Below are 17109 nucleotides of genomic sequence, written 5' to 3' on the forward strand. Positions count from 1 at the left end.
ACTTAGACACACTTAGACACACTTAGACACACTTAGACACACTTAGACACACTTAGACACACTTAGACACACTTAGACACACTTAGACACACACACACACACTTAGACACACACACACACACTTAGACACACACACACACTTAGACACTTACACACACACACTTAGACACTTACACACACACACTTAGACACTTAGACACTTAGACACACACACACACTTAGACACTTACACACTTACACACTTACACACACTCTTTCACACACATTTAGACTCACACACATTTAGACACACACACTTAGACACACTTACACACACACACACACACACACACACACTTAGACACACTTACACACACACACACACACTTAGACACTTACACACTTACACACTTGCGCGCACACACACTTGCGCGCACACACACTTACACACTTACACACACACACACACACACACACACTTACACACACTTACACACACTTACACACACACACACACACACACACTTAGACACACACTTACACACACGTACACACTTTTTTCCATGTAATAATATATTTAATGACGGTGAGACCAAATCTCTGTGTGGGGCACTTGTCACATAAAATTAAAGAGAACATGCAACTTAAGTGTACATTATTGTAACCATTTTGCTCTTATTTGTGTATTTGACAGGATGTAAGCAGAGACATGATTAAAGATACCATCACCAATCATGTAATGAAGATCATTGTACTGGGCAGCACTGCAGGAGAGGGAGATGCCAACATAGCTGATGTCATCATCGTCATTGAGGGAACTGAGGTGCTGTTGGGATGTAAGAATCTCACAAATGCGTGCCTTTTGCTCATGGGCTTCATTTACTCCCTGAACTTAAGCTATCCCCCAAAGCTGAGAAACACATTTGAAGTGTTTCAGAAAATCTTTCTTGGGCTGGATGCTTTAAAGTTTTCTCCAAAAGTTAGCTCTTTGCATAGAAAGCTACTAATGTAAGCCTGCTAGTTGGCCTTTTTTTTTTTTTTTTTTTTTTTAAACAGTTTTTGTATTTGCTAATTTGTTCAGCAAGTGAGAATGCTCTAAAGGTTGCATAATTTAAATTAGAGCAAAGTTTGTACCGTTAAACAGAAACATTGTAATGCAGTGCTGCTAAAGAAAACAGAAGCAGAGTTTTATTTGTTTTATCAAAGTGTTGTATGTAAGATCAGTTAAGCATCTCCCGTAAAATGTTTGTGGTCTGTTATAGCCTACACAAACACATTGAAACATCTTCGATAGTATAAAGATGCTGAACAATTTTGGCCATGTTTTTGGCCAACAGTTAATCTTCATGAATGTGTCCATTCATTTTTGTGCATTTGTTCAAGAATGTAATTAAAATAAAACTCCTCAAGGAAAATGTCTTCTCATTTTTTTTTTATTTTTATTGAAAATATAATTTGTAATTTATTACTAGTGATGTTAAGTAATGTTTACATGATTTTTAAAGTAAAGGTTACTCAGGATAACTAAAAAAGATAACTAGGACTCTTATGTAAAAAAAAATTTAAAAATCCTAGTAGATTTTATAAGCCTTAAGTAAAATGTACAGGCAAAGAGTCAATAAAATTTACTTGAAAAATCCAAGTAAACATAACTTAAACATTACTAATTAAAGCTACTAATAAATGTTTGTAAATTTACTAGCCTTTTCTGAGTGAAAAAAGTTAGCAAGCTTTTTTCAAGTAAATACTACTCCAAATTTTTTACAGTGTAGCGTTTTACCCTAGGAACAATAGTGCAACTCTTTGGAACATAATTATTCCCTTAGTTCCCATAACTATTTGGAAAGTTTTATGATAATTTTTAATTTCTGTGCTTATAAATATATATAAATTCTGTGCGTTATCATTTTAACGATCTAACTATTTTATAGTGATTAATATAGTTATCATAAGATCAAACTAGCTATATTTAAATTAATTTGGACATTATGCTGCTGTAATTATTTATCTGTAGTGGTTGATGAAGATGAGTGTCATTGTTTTGTGTTATTGATGTTTTATCCATGTCATAGTGTGAGAAATAACAGTATTGTCTTTCACTATAGCAGTTTAACAGGCTTTTATCATGTATCCTGACTCAAATAATGTGTTTCTAACAGCAAACACTCAGAATGAAGTGAGATGATCTGCTGATGATCCTGAATGGCTTGTTGAATGAGTGTTGATAGTCTGAGGCTCATCAATATTAACAGATCTGCTGAAAACACTCTTTATTTCATGACAATAGTTCCTGTTTTCACCTCATTTATTATGCTGATGTCTTCAGATCTCCTGTGAATTGACACTTAAAGCTCATTTCATTGGTGTCAGCAGACTGAGGGGTTTTAGTTGGTTACTATGTGTAGCCTATGTTTATTTCTGTTTATGCTTTTTTGAACTCTTTTTCTTACCATTATTTACATTCAGAATAATTTCATTACGTTATTGATATTCTGTTACCAATAAGTATAAAAAACAAACTCGGTAACTGATATATTTTTTTAGTTTGGGCAGATCAGCTCCTCCCACTAAAATTGCCCATCAATGAAGCCCCTCCCATGTCAATCACATCATCAGTGAAGCTCCTCCCACTGTAATTCTCCAATAAATGCTGCAAATTCCCATCAGCTACAAGTGAAGACGAGCATCAGAGCATCAGGAAGAGCTGAAATCTGCAAAGACTGAGTTTATTAAAGAGGACAGTGAGAACATGAGTGATCCAGAACCCTGCAGAATGAAACACACTGAAGATCCTGAAGAACAAAGAGGTTGGTGTTTATTCTTCATTCATTCATGATGCACTCTAAAAAATAAAACATTGGGTCAACAAAAAAAAATATGTTAACGTTTTCCACTAGAATTTTTACGTTAAGACTGCTGGCAGAATTACATTAATTCAAAGCGATGTTTTGAGTACGGTGAATTACCTTTTAGGTAATAAAATAAAACGCATTTCTAAGTAACATGAACTTAATAATTTTCAACATGAATGCAAGTAATTAAGTTGATCCAACATAATGTTTTAAGTTAGGTGAAGTTTTTTGGCCACAATAAAACACATTTCTAAGTAACATGAGCTTAATAATTAAGTTGATCTCTGCAAGAGTTAAAGGGTAAGTTCGGTATTTTACACTTAAAGCCCTGTTTACAGATCGTTTCTGATTAAATAGAACAGTTAAGATAAAAATTTGGACACATGCTGCTGTCCCGAGAATTTTAGGTTTCTTTCGCTTTCCCCAAAACCTCTAGAATGGGTGTCATCCTGGACAAATATTTGCGGAAACACCAGACTACACTTTTAATCTACTTAAATGAATGATTTCTAATGAATGATTTCTAAAACTTCAGAATAAATCAAGATGTAACATTTATTTGTCAGGTAAAAATGTATCATGCCAATTACAGAAGTAAATGATTAAAACCCAATTCAGAAAATATATGACATCATTCACTCAAAGATTACTCTAAAAGTAAGCAATGTTTTCCTGACAGAGACACACAGTGGTGTGTGAGTGCAACAGGAAAACACTGAAACAGTATGTACATGTGTCAGGGCTTTCCAACAGGAAACATCACTGTGGGGGATGATCCTGGTAAAGAGTCCCCAAGTCTGCTCTGTCACCTCGCCTTAAGTACCAGATCAGGGGCTGTATTCACAAAGCATTTTATCTTACTTATTTTAGCTAGGAGTCTTTTCAGAAGTTATTTGCTAGAAGTTATTCACAACGCCTTTCAGACCTACTCTTAGTAAAGAAAAATGACAACTCCTAAACTAAGAGTGAGTCTTCGTTGCTATGGATGACGTCATTACTCATGCACGAGCTTGACTGTGTGACGAGCTTGATTGGCTGATGATTGTAACGCGGGAATGATTCCTAACACCTCCCCTACGATGATGAGTGACAGGTGACAGGTCTGAGAATGCGTGCGCTACACAAGTAGTGCGAAGGATGGAAGATGATGAATAACTGAATAAATAGCCTAAATGAATAAAGAGTAAGGCAAAACAAATAGCCTAGTAGCCTAATGAAACATGGATTGATGCAATATCTTTGCAACATTATTGAATTAATCTGTCACTATATGCCTCTGCCTACGTTTGCAAAGAGAAGAACATTTTAATTTGATTCACAATGAAACGTTACAATTAGTTTACATGCAATGAGTAGCCTAGTTTTGGTTGTTGGTGGCGTTATTGCATCCCTAGTTATGCCTAATGCAAACTTGTTCCCTCGCGATTGGATGCTCCTGTAGCCGCCGCATACGCATTTCAAAACATCGCAACGTGAAATGCCACAAAAAGCGGTTTGTGAATAGGTCTTAGTGAGTTAGGAGTCCTCTCGACTTCTTTTATGCCTGGTTCAGATTACACGATTTTAGCCCGATTTTGGCACGATCCATTTGACGTAGGGTGTCGTGGGGATTCGCAAACGACAACGGGCGTCGGGACGCAAGATTCGATCGTTTCATCTCGTATAGTGTGTCATAGTGGGCGACAACCTACGTCGCGTCTGCGATGCTTCACGACATCACGACAAAAAGACTAGCATGTTTAATTTTTTAACGGTCCTCCACGACGACGGTGCGCGAGTGAGTGAGTGAGTGAGAGAGAGAGAGAGAGTGTGTGTTCGCGAGTGTGTGACTGTGAGTGTGTGAGTGAGAGAGCATGTGTGTGTGACTGTGTGTGCGCGAGAGTGAGTGTGTGAGTGAGAGAGCATGTGTGTGTGACTGTGTGTGCGCGAGAGTGAGTGTGTGAGTGAGAGAGCATGTGTGTGTGACTGTGTGTGTGCGCGAGAGTGAGTGTGTGAGTGAGAGAGCGTGTGTGTGTGTGTGTGTGAGAGTGATTGCGTGTAGCAGAGGTCGGGAACCTATGGCTCGCGAGCCACATCTGGCTCTTTGGCAAAAATCATGTGGCTCGCGAGGTCTCTAACCCTTTACCAACAAACCATCGATGAAAAACAATTAAAACACATCAACAGAGATCGGCTCTCTGCAGAAAAAGCAACCAATTACAATTCCCTTGTTGTAGTACAGCCTACTGAAGTTAATGAAAAGTTTATGATAATAATAATATTAAAGTTGTACCGGCAAAAGTGTGTGTTCAGTGCTGTTCGCGAGTGTCACGAGTCACCACAGCAATCAACTAACCGCTTACGTTTCTGTGGTAACCTAACAGCTCCTGCACTGGGATTCAAGCTGGCGAAAACCATTCTAGAACAGCAGCAAAAATGTAAAAGTAGACTTTATAAACTTTAATATAACATTTTATTGAAACGGGTGCTTTGCTGCGCATAGAGACATTTCACCCGCTGGTAGGCTACTTTCACTTTTGCCGCAGAGACCCTTTATGTCCTATAAATGTGTCGTATTTTTGATAATCCGCGCAGATTTCAGTTGACGATTCTGTTTAAAGTTATTAAAAACAAAACATGAATGAATGAGAAAGAAAAGAACAGGATGTGCTTTATATTGAAAAGAAATATTAAAAGCGCGATAAGTCGCGAAAGAGAACTGACAGGATACTGTGCGCGCGCTCCGAGCGCAACACGGACAAGCAGCCTTTGCCTTCGGTTGCGCGCCTAAACGGCCAAATAAACACAGAAATATATCAAAATGCTAAGTCGAGTATTCACGTAAACACAGCAGATAGTACTGTGTGCATTCATTCTCTCTCACACGCACACAAAATGGTATATGCTCATCACTTGGTACTCAACCTCACAGTGAAAGCCCTGCAGAATTAATTCCATATTCCAACTTATTTATTGTTTGCTGAATATTTGTTAATAATATTAATAATTAAATAATATTAATAATAATTACTACGGTTGAATTTTTTATTGAAAAAAGCACGTCTTTAATATTAACTTTAATAATATATATATATATATATATATATATATATATATATATAGGCAATTTTTTTTCCTACTGTGGCTCTTTTGGAAAAATGCATTATCCAAAAATGGCTCTTTGGTCAAAAAAGGTTCCCGACCCCTGGTGTAGGCTATGTGAGTGAGCGTGTGTATGTGCGAGTGAATGAGTGTGTGAGACGGCTCGCGATGACTGGTCGGAAAACAACGTGTAGTCTGACATGTTTCTTGTCCACGACATAACAAGATTTTTAGGAGTCAAAATCGTGTAATCTGACACAGTGACTATCGTAACAGACAAAAAAATCGTGTAATCTGAACCAGGCATAAAGCTGTCCCAGGCTTAGGTGCTACTTTTAGAGCTAAAATGCTTCGTGAATTACTCTTAGTCAAAAAAATTAGGAGTCCTAAAGTTACGAGTGACACGCCCGTTATTTTTAGGAGTTGCTCCTAAATTCGCCAGTTAGGAGCTACTTTTAGCCTTAAAATTCTTTGTGAATACGGCCCCTGAACAAAAGGGGTTATACAAATGTTTTTTAGAGTTGTTTGGGCCAATCCATGTACCCCAGGGGGGTAGCACCTGGTTTCAGGAGATATCGTAAAGAGATATCAGCCAGAGAGGAGAAACAGGATTCTCCTAAGTTCTCAATCTTTCTCATTAAACCAATGACTGCAATGAAATTAAGACCATTTTACCAATCGCACTGCGACACTTAAAAATGATACCTCACATGAAAAGGGAAAAAACAACATATTCACAAGATACACCATATGCGATATATAGACAATCTTAATGAATTTTCAGTGACTTGAGGAGGGAGAGGGGGGATGAGTTGAAGTCAAACAAGGGGACGAGGAGATAAGTTTGGGCAGGAAGAGGTCCTGTGCTCTGTCTTTGCTATCTGCTGTCCAGGGTGCATTTTATGGCTTTATTGCAGGGTGAGTTTTGTTTTAGCAGGAAAATCAGTTCTTACACTAATACTTTATTAAAATCATTCAAACATTAATGTGCCGTGAGCTGACATGAACAAACAATGAACAGCTGTATTTTTATTAACTAATGTTACAGTAACTAATGAACCTTATTGTAAAGTGTTACCAATATGGCAGTATTGTATATTTTAATGTTAATATCATGTTAGATAATTGTTTCATTTATCAAATATATGTAATAGTTCTTGCTAAAGAAACATGGGATTCGTGCCTAAGATAAATTGACCTCATTCATGGAAAGTTTCAAGGACAAATAATCAATTTATAAAAAGGCATCAGATTATCATAATATTTTATAACAGTTCTACTTTCTACTATTGCATCAAGACTCACTTTCATGTCCTTTCATTTTATAGTTCTCTTTTAATTATTTTGATGTACTGAACATTAAATTATTTTTTTTTTCTTTTGATTTCAGACCTGATGGAAGAGAGCGAGGAGAGTGAAGAACTGAGTGAAGTGGAGGAGGAGAGCGAAGAACTGAGTGAAGTGGAGGAGGAACATCATGTCCAACCTGGAGAAAAACCTTTGAGTCGCTCAAACACTAAAAGGACAACTTTAAAGAAAAGAAGAGCCAATAAATCTTTCACCTGCTCTCAATGTGGAAAAAGTTTCACAAGCAAGCGTAGTCTTGATGCTCACATGAGGATCCACACCGGAGAGAAGCCGTTCACATGTGATCGGTGTGGAAAGAGATTCTCATGTAAACAAAATCTTGCGCGTCACATGAAGATCCACACCGGAGAGAAGCCGTTCTCATGTGATCGGTGTGGAAAAGCATTTCTCTGTGCATCAGCCCTGAAGACACACCTGACAGTTCATACGAAGGAGAAGCCACATTCATGTTCTGTGTGTGGAAAGAGTTTTTCATTGCGGCAACATTTACAAAGACATCAGAAAAGACACACTGGTGTGAGAGAGTACATGTGCTTTGAGTGTGAGAAGACTTTTATTACAGCGAGCGATTTAAAACTGCACCAGAGAATTCACACTGGAGAAAAACCTTACAAGTGTTCACACTGTGACAAGAGATTCAATCATTTAATAAGTCTGAAAACCCATGAGATGATCCACACTGGAGAGAAACCTTACAAGTGTTCACACTGTGACAAGAGATTCAATCGATCATCAAATCTGAAAACACATGAGAGGATCCACACTGGAGAGAAGCCACTTGCATGTGATCAGTGTGGAAAGAGTTTCTCTTTTAAAAGTAACCTGAAGATACACATGATGATCCACAGTGGAGAGAAGCCGCATGTATGCCATCAGTGTGGAAACAATTTCATATACAAACATGATCTTGATGTTCACATGAGAGTTCACACCGGAGAGAAGCCGTATGCATGTGATCAGTGCGGGAAAAGTTTCAGTCAATCTTCACACCATAAAGAACACATGAGGATCCACACCGGAGAGAAGCCGTTCTCATGTGATCAATGCGGCAAAACATTTATCTGTGCATCAGAGCTGAAGAAACACCTGACAGTTCATACGAAGGAGAAGCCGCATTCATGTTCTGTGTGTGGAAAGAGTTTTTCACTGCTGCAAACTTTACATACACATCAGAAAATTCACACTGGTGTGAGAGAGTACATGTGCTTTGAGTGTGAGAAGACTTTTATTACAGCGGGCGATTTAAAACAGCACCAGAGAATTCACACTGGAGAAAAACCTTACAAGTGTTCACACTGTGACAAGAGATTCAGTCAGTCAGCACATCTGAAAACACATGAGAGGATTCACACTGGAGAAAAACCTTACAAGTGTTCACACTGTGGCAAGAGATTCATTTGGTCATCAGATCATAAAAAACATGAGAGGATCCACACTGGAGAAAAACCTTACAAGTGTTCACGCTGTGAAAAGAGATTCAGTGTGTTATCATCTTTGAAAAAACATGAGATGATCCACAGCAGAGAGAAGCCGCACACGTGTGATCAGTGTGGAGAGAGTTTCTCTTTTAAAACTCCCCTGAAGAGACACATGAAGAACCATGCAGTGGAGAAACCACATAAACCCAGTCCGAGATCACGGTGAGTAGTTTATTTTCATGTTCTAAACAGCAATATATAGTAATATACACCTAGGATGACTTGAGGGTGAGTAAATCATGGGCACTGATTTGGAAGCCAGGAGAAACATTGAGCCTTGAACAAACAAGTTCATGAAGTTTTAAGTTATAAGGCTTTTAAGTCCACAAATCACCAATGTTCCCTTTGGATTTAATGTAGTAATGCTAACTGTAACCATGGTATTGTGGCAGAAATAGACAAATGTAGCGCTTAGACCTGTATTTATTTCCTGTTTTCGGTTGAAGTCCATAGTAGTCAATTGTCGAGTTCACGCCCGTGATCATAGGTAACTAACTGCATGAACTCGACAATTGACTACTGTGGACTTCACATCTACTGCAGTCAGATTCAAATACAGGTATGTGCACTGGCTGAAATAACATCACTTTTATTAATATCTTTCACATCTACTGCAGTCAGATTCACCGTGTTCACTCTGAAGGAATCACTCACATGGCTGGGCACTTGTAATGACACATCAAGGATGTTAAGAGGCTAAAAGCAGGTTTAAAGCTTGCCCCATTGAAGTCAACAGGGTGCAAATTTTAAAAAGAGGATAACACGGTGTAGGCAACACCGATTTTTGTCGTTGTTCTCTGTACTGACAGCACTCCAAATTTACAAAAAAAATTGTGTATGTGTGTGTTTTGTCCCACATGGAAATAACCTATATAAACATATATGTTTAATATAGGTTTTAACCCCCTGAGGTCGGCTGTCGCGCCGGCGCCATAGGCTCGTTTTTTTCCGTATGAGTGCAAAAAAATAATAAAAAAAAAATAATAATTTTTATCTTATATGCTTGTGTTATACATCAATCGATCCTGTTTAGTGTGTATTTTTTTGTGTATGCTCATAATAAAAACAAAGTGTTGTGCTTTTTGCCAAATAAAGAAAAATAAACATGATGCGAGTTCTGCCTACTCTCCGTCAGTGAAGTCAATTCTGAAACACGTCCGAAAATGAACTGTAACTCAGCGAATACTCAGTCAAACAGGCATACAGTCACACAGGCATGAAGCTTGAATTTTCTTCTTTTAAATGAAGTAATTTTTATGAAAAACAAATATTCACAGTTTATGTAATATGTATGCAAAGAGAGAGATGTCAGTCGTTCTCATCTCAGCTAATTAAGTTTTAATGTGCTCCGCCCACGGAGAGCGCGCGCTATTCAAACGCAAATGTGAGGCGATCCAAACAAACCTGTGAAACGCCCACATCAGCTGGATAACACACACCGCGAGTTCACTTTCAGACTTATGTACTTTACGATGCTGTGAGGAATACTACTATCTTGACAATAATCCTGCAAAAATTTACCTCAGAAGTTCTGGAAGTATCATTTCGAGGAGCAAACGGATCCCGCTGAGGAATTAGGTCAGTTCTGTTTGCTTTGTTCTAATCTGAATGAATGAACGCACAGATGCGTGCTGTTGTGGAGCTACAGCTGGCAAAAATACTGTTTAAATATGAATTGCGTTTCTGTGTATGAATGAATGAACGAACGAACGCACAGATGCGTGCTGTTGTGGAGCTACTACAGCTGGCAAAAATACTGTTTAAATAATATGAATCGCGTTTGAATGAATGAACGCACAGATGCGCGCTGTTGTGGAGCTACTACAGCTGGCAAAAATACTGTTTAAATAATATGAATCGCGTTTGAATGAATGAACGCACAGATGCGCGCTGTTGTGGAGCTACTACAGCTGGCAAAAATACTGTTTAAATATGAATTGCGTTTCTGTGTATGAATGAATGAACGAACGCACAGATGCGTGCTGTTGTGGAGCTACTACAGCTGGCAAAAATACTGTTTAAATAATATGAATCGCGTTTGAATGAATGAACGCACAGATGCGCGCTGTTGTGGAGCTACTACAGCTGGCAAAAATACTGTTTAAATAATATGAATCGCGTTTGAATGAATGAACGCACAGATGCGTGCTGTTGTGGAGCTACTACAGCTGGCAAAAATACTGTTTTAATATGAATCGCGAATACAAAGAAAGATTACACTGGAAATATTGTTACAATTTTAAATGTTGTTGTAATTGTATAACCTTAATTGTATAAAATATATATATATATATATATATATATATATATATATATATATATATATATATATATATATATATATATATATATATATATATACAGGGCTTGACATTAACTTTTTTGCTCACTAGCCAATGTGGCTAGTGGTTTTCCAAAGTTACTAGCCACACAGCATTTTTACTAGCCACATTTTTGTTGTTGTGAAATTACCTGATAAAAGTTGACTATGGCGTGCTAAAATGTACTTGAACTAGATTTACAACCCTTTTAAATGTAAAACCACTGTATACACCCAAATCAAGACTACATAAATATATAACAATACAGGTCATTATCATTAGCTCTGATAAGGTTGTGTGTAAAGCTCCTTTTTAAAAATAAAACCATGTATTATGTATTATGTCGCCACATTGCTCCACCGGCATACGACATAACTCCAGCAGGTTCTTTGTTGTCTGTCACTAGCGACAATACTCATTAGGGCTGTCAAAATTGCTCAAAAATTACCTTCGAATATTCCCTCTAAAAAAAACCACATAGCTTATATTCGAACTATTCGAACATCTGGTTGCGCATTTTGTCAATGACGCGCATTACGTCAATAACAGGACAAATTAATACAAAGAGACATAACTACTTGTATAGGTAGTTTATTTAAGTTTAAACATATTTGACAACGTATTACCTACACGAAAACAAGGAAATCAACTAAGGGTGCTTTCACACCTGCCTCATTTAGTTCGGTTGAATCGCACTAGAGTTCGTTTTCCCCATTGGTGCGGTTCGTTTGGGCAGGTGTGAATGCGGCAATCGCACTCGGGTGCGCACCAAAAGCGGACCAAACAAGCGTACCGAGACCTGCTCGAAGAGGTGGTCTCGGTACGCTTCGAAACGAACTCTGGAGCGGTTCGTTTGTGGTGAGAACGTGATCCGACCTCGAACAGAACCAACTGCCAAAGAAATGCGCATTTTTGGACTAAACCAGTTGCCGTAGTCAGCTGCGCTGTGATTATGGGATGAGGAGAAATGTTTGTTGACAGTTTGCACTCGCGGATAAAATTGGATTTGTGAGGAGGTGCAGACAGAGCCTTATAGAAATTATTAACAGCCGCATCCTCGCTTCATTCTCAAATATTATTGTTTGTCTAAAGTGGTGTAAACTATAATAACATATGACCAAGGATACAATCAGCCCACGCAGTCGTCTCTCCATAGTAAACAGTGGCGTGTTATGCACGCGTCGCCTCCTCCTTAAATGACTCGCCGCGTGCATTGAATAAAACATTTTTTTTAAGCCGCATCCTCGCTTTGGACAAACTGTATAATAAACTATGACTAGGGATACAATCAGACCACGCAGTCGTCTCTCCATAGTAAAAAGTGGCGTGTTGTCTGCCGGATTTTCCTCCTCTTTGTTTAATTCCTGGGAGTTCTGTTGGAATTTTCCCGCACGTTAATTCTGACAATCGAAGTGCAGTTATGAAAATACGTTCAAGACCCATCTTGCCAACGAGTGATGTGGATGTTGTCACATGACTGCATTTTGGTTCGTTTCATAAACTGATCCGGACTAGAGCGATAAGTGTGGTGTGAAAAGAAACCAAAACGCCTGAAAAATGCTACAAAGTATAATTTTTCTCCCTTGGTCCGGACCAAATGAACCGATCTACAGATGTGAAAGCACCCTAATGGCCAAGACCGCAGACCTCACTCACTCTCGCTCGCTCACTCGCAGGCACTCTTTCTCCCTCACCCTCAACACCAAACGCGAATAGAGCATCTGGCGCGAGTGTAAAGACGCGTTTACGCGCGTCTGGAGGTCTTGCGGCGCGAATGAGGCGCCACGCGCTCTGTGCATAACAGTTTAAAAATGATCAAGAGTTTTATGCAAGCCATTTAAGGTCGCGACTCTTATATAGCAGGCTTCATTCACTGATTGAAACAAATATTATTAACATTAATTGAAGTTTTACAGTATATATAATCGACATTGAATGCTCCGAGCGTGCTGTGCAGTGGTAAACATGGAACTTTTCCTTGACATGAAACGGTAAATAATCAAACCAGTGGAAGCCTGCAGTGCATGAAACTGCTGTATCAAACCTACCTTATTCATGCAATAGCCTATCTATTCAGTCAGTACAGTAGCCTACACTTTAGTAATGTTTCTGTTTAACGTTTAATAAAATGACTTGTCCCTGACCCCTCAGGCAGCGCACCCACTCGCAAAGCAGACAGCCGCGCCTCTGCTACCGCGGGCGTTTTTCCACATTCGAATATTAATTTTCACCTTCGAAATTCTGTTTTTTAAAACTATTCGAATATATATTCGAATTTAGAATATTCGTTGACAGCCCTATGGGAGTTGTAGTGTCGTAGTGTCACACTTATTTCAGATGCCTTTTGAAAAGACTACAATTATTCAACCCGCCAAAGTGGCTAGTTGGAGTGACTGTGTTACCCGCCACGAGCAAAATCCACCCGCATTTGGCGGGTTGGCGGGTGTTAATGTCAAGCCCTGTATATATATATATATAAGGATAGATGTAAACAAAATCTTAAAAGGTCATTATAAGCCTTCTCTTTAAATAATTTTATTATGCTTTATTAGTGACACATTTGGGAAGAGAATATATTCCAAATCTGAAAATACAGTATGAGAACAATTAACTGCACAATTACTAGAAATGTTTACCTTGGATATTTTACAATTTGCAAGCAAAATTTGTGGAAAAAAACAACAAACCAGTTATATATTGTCCTTGCATTTTTGTGGCTCATTCACACACCTGAATGAAAGGCTCATTACGTATGCAGCCTCATTATGCGGGCCCCATTGACTCCACAGGTGTGAATCACGCCCACCCGCATATGGCCTTTCCAAACAAAAAGTGTTTTACAAGATTTAAATCAATGTATTGTGTTATGGGAATGATTAGGCAGGATGATTTTCACATAATTTTGAAGAAAAAATTCTAGGCAACGTCATCCATTTGTCAAAAGTCTTATTTACATATATTTAGAATGTGTTTCATGGCCTTATTTCAGAAACTTTAGTTTTTTGTTTTTGAAAAAACCATGCATAAACATTATTCTATCAAAAATACAAACATGTACATGCAAGTTGTTCATATATTATGGTAGCCCTGTTTGTGCTAAATAGAGTGAATTTACACCTTTGCCATTAATATGTTTATAAGCAACTGAAAAAAGCACAAATGTCAGGGCATGTCAGAACATCTCAAGGACCCCAAAAACCCCTCAGACCCCAGAGGGTTAATATAGGTTTTTAATATAAGTGGCATATATAAAATTGGCCGTTTTCCAATATTATATGCACCTATATGTTCACCTATATATGCACCTATATGTTCACCTATATGTTTACCTATATATTAGTAAAATTATTAAAATCCATAGCTACTAGGCCTACACTGTAAAAAAAAAAAAAAAAAAAAAATCCGGTATACAATCTGTAAATCTCTGGCAGCAAAGTTTCCAGACGGATTCCGTTAAAATACAGATAATAAACATTTCACAAAATTACAGGCAAAAACCGTGAAAATACAGAATTGGCTTTACAGTCAAAATGAATTAAATTACAGTACATTACTGTTGATAATGGCTTATTAAACCATGGAAAAACGGATAAATGATGTCAAATTACATTAAAAAAATGTAAATTTAGGGTTTTATAAAGTTATTTTATAATAATGCTGTCTATCTACAGTAGTTATCTTTTAATAATTCAATACAGGTCTACTGTAGCCTATGTAGGGTAGGCTACTGTATGTACAAATACTATTATTTAACCTTAAAAAAACTCACATTAACCCCCACATGCTTAATAATCTGTAAGGAAAACATATTGAATAGATGCAGATTTCTGCAGTTATACCTTCTTTTCTTTGTTTTCTAATTTCACAGAAAAAATCTGTAAAATATTACTTTGTAAAAATACAGACAAGTTCCTTTTAAAAAACGTAAAATATATGTAAAACCAAAATACAAGGAATTACCTGTACATTTAATAGTGGATCTTTAAATTACAGCAAATATCTGTAAAATAACAGGCATTCACTGTATAATGACAAAACAGTAAAATTCTGTAAAAAAATACAGACCATTACCTGTAAAATTACATTACACTTTTTTTTTTTTATTTTTTTTTTATACAGTGTAGACAACATAAATAAAACCCCAAAATGTAGAAATTTACATTATTTATTTACTTAAGAACAATAGTACAAGAACAAAAATAAGACAAAAAACTGAACAGAAAAAAACAAACAATTTATCTTTTTGATCTTCTCAGCTCCGTGAGCTTCGAATTGATAGATGTGCCTATCTGAGCTAGGCATCATGTATGACAGTTGCCAAAGTGAGATATGAGCTACAGAATGACCATCCTGCCATGAGCTATATAGGAGACATATCTTGTATGTAAATGTAGGGCTTATATGTGGATATAAATAAGCAATACAGGAGACATATATGGCCTGTATATATGCACATATATGCACCTCAATTTTGCCTATATGTGGCATATGCATATATGCAGCATATATATTATCATATATGTGCATATAAACGGCATATAGGTTTCATATATGTATCCTCATATAGGTTTTTTCCATGTGGGGTAATGTATGATTTCATTTCTGTCAAGCTGTTGGTGAAAATAAGAGCTTGTTCTTCAGTGATTTTCCTGGTTAAATAAAGGTTAATAAGTTACACAAAGGGAATACCGCATCAGAGTAAACAACACATGCATCTGAACGACGTGTTAAACTGTATGCTTAAGAGTTTATTACTTAGTTCAGAGTCTGAAATATTGATTATTCCTCTCTCATCATGATTGTAAGAAATGAAACTTGTTTGTTTTCAGCAGAACTGCCAGAAAGCATCTGGAAGGAGAGGACGGAGAGAACGCCAGTGATCCAGAACCTGCAGAATGAAACATCAAGATACTGAAGAACAAAGAGGTTGGTGTTTATTCTTGATTCCTCATTCATTCTTCATGATGAAGAACATGCTGATGCTCACCAGATTTACATTGTTTCATGATCAAACTAGTGTTGTGTAACACAAATCATCTTCATGACATTAAAATAGATCATAATCGTGACAGTTGTTGACCAGATTTGATGAGATTAAAATGACTGTTGAACTCATCAGTGATCTTGACTTTGAGCTTCACTTTTCATTTCACGTTTGTCTCTCATTTGAAATCTCACTTGATTTAATGTTTCTTTTAGACCTGATGGACGCGAACGAGAAAGGAAAAACAGAAGCCTAAAAAACTCTTCAAATGTAAATCAAGTCTGAAGAATCTCATGAGGATCCACAGCGGAGAGAAACTTTACACATGTGATCAATGCGGGAAGAGTTTCACTCGGGCCTTCGTTCTGAAATCACTTCTGCCTTCTCATTCAGAAGAAGAGCACCAGAAAAATTACACCGGAAAAAATCTTTCATGTTCAGGAGCTGAAGAAGAGACCGTTACACTTTCAGAGACATGAATCTGATATTAATTTTAACTCATTCATTGTTTTTCAGAGATCAGTCTCATTAGTTTTAATTTTTATACATTTTTTTGTACATCAAGTAATGATTGATTAAACTCATAATTTTATCAACATCTTGTTGTTTTTGTCTAATTTTATTGTCTGCTGATTCTTCTTGCTTCAGGAATAATTCCATAATTTTCAGTTCTGAAAGCCAAGTATTACGTTTTCTTCAGAGGCTCCCATCAAACACAGAACGTTCCCCTAACGTTAGTTTTTGGTTCCTGTCTTTTTATTGTTTTAGGAACTAAATAATATTATTATAGGAATGCTCTTTTTATTTTTTTGCAACAATAATATAATGTTCCCAGAAGGTTACAGGATAGTTATTTTGAACAACATAGACATTTTTAATATTAACATAGAAATAGTTAGAAAATACAGAACGTTCCCCAATGGTTATTGTTTATATAAATATGTAAAGTAACTTTCCAATTAAAATGCTGCAGATGTTTTTGTATAATGACCTGTACAGAGCTCTGAAACTAGTTTATGCAGTATTTAATAAAATGTAGCAATTAG

The 17109-nt window shown here is 37.1% G+C and overlaps 1 protein-coding gene across 1 annotated transcript; it reads left to right on the top strand.

Moving 5' to 3' along the window:
• The first annotated feature begins 2657 nt into the window (after window positions 1-2657).
• LOC308684182 (uncharacterized protein) lies at window positions 2658-16660 on the top strand. The gene is made up of 4 exons (XM_081355300.1): window positions 2658-2786; window positions 7303-8920; window positions 15909-16005; window positions 16279-16660. Exons 1-3 carry the CDS (start codon window positions 2729-2731, stop codon window positions 15976-15978), a joined length of 1746 nt encoding a protein of 581 aa, XP_081211426.1. The 5' UTR covers window positions 2658-2728; the 3' UTR covers window positions 15979-16005; window positions 16279-16660.
• Window positions 16661-17109: the final 449 nt, after the last annotated feature.

Source organism: Scardinius erythrophthalmus (assembly GCF_964197995.2).
Source record: "Scardinius erythrophthalmus genome assembly, chromosome: 1".
NCBI lineage: Eukaryota > Metazoa > Chordata > Actinopteri > Cypriniformes > Leuciscidae > Scardinius > Scardinius erythrophthalmus.

Bases quoted from the DNA above. Each gene is read 5' to 3' on its own strand.
- LOC308684182 (XM_081355300.1), top strand. From the start codon at position 2,729: ATGAGTGATCCAGAACCCTGCAGAATGAAACACACTGAAGATCCTGAA. The intron at 2,787-7,302 runs GTTGGTGTTTAT...TTTTGATTTCAG, and splicing joins AGATCCTGAAGAACAAAGAG to ACCTGATGGAAGAGAGCGAG. The intron at 8,921-15,908 runs GTGAGTAGTTTA...GTTTGTTTTCAG, and splicing joins AAACCCAGTCCGAGATCACG to CAGAACTGCCAGAAAGCATC.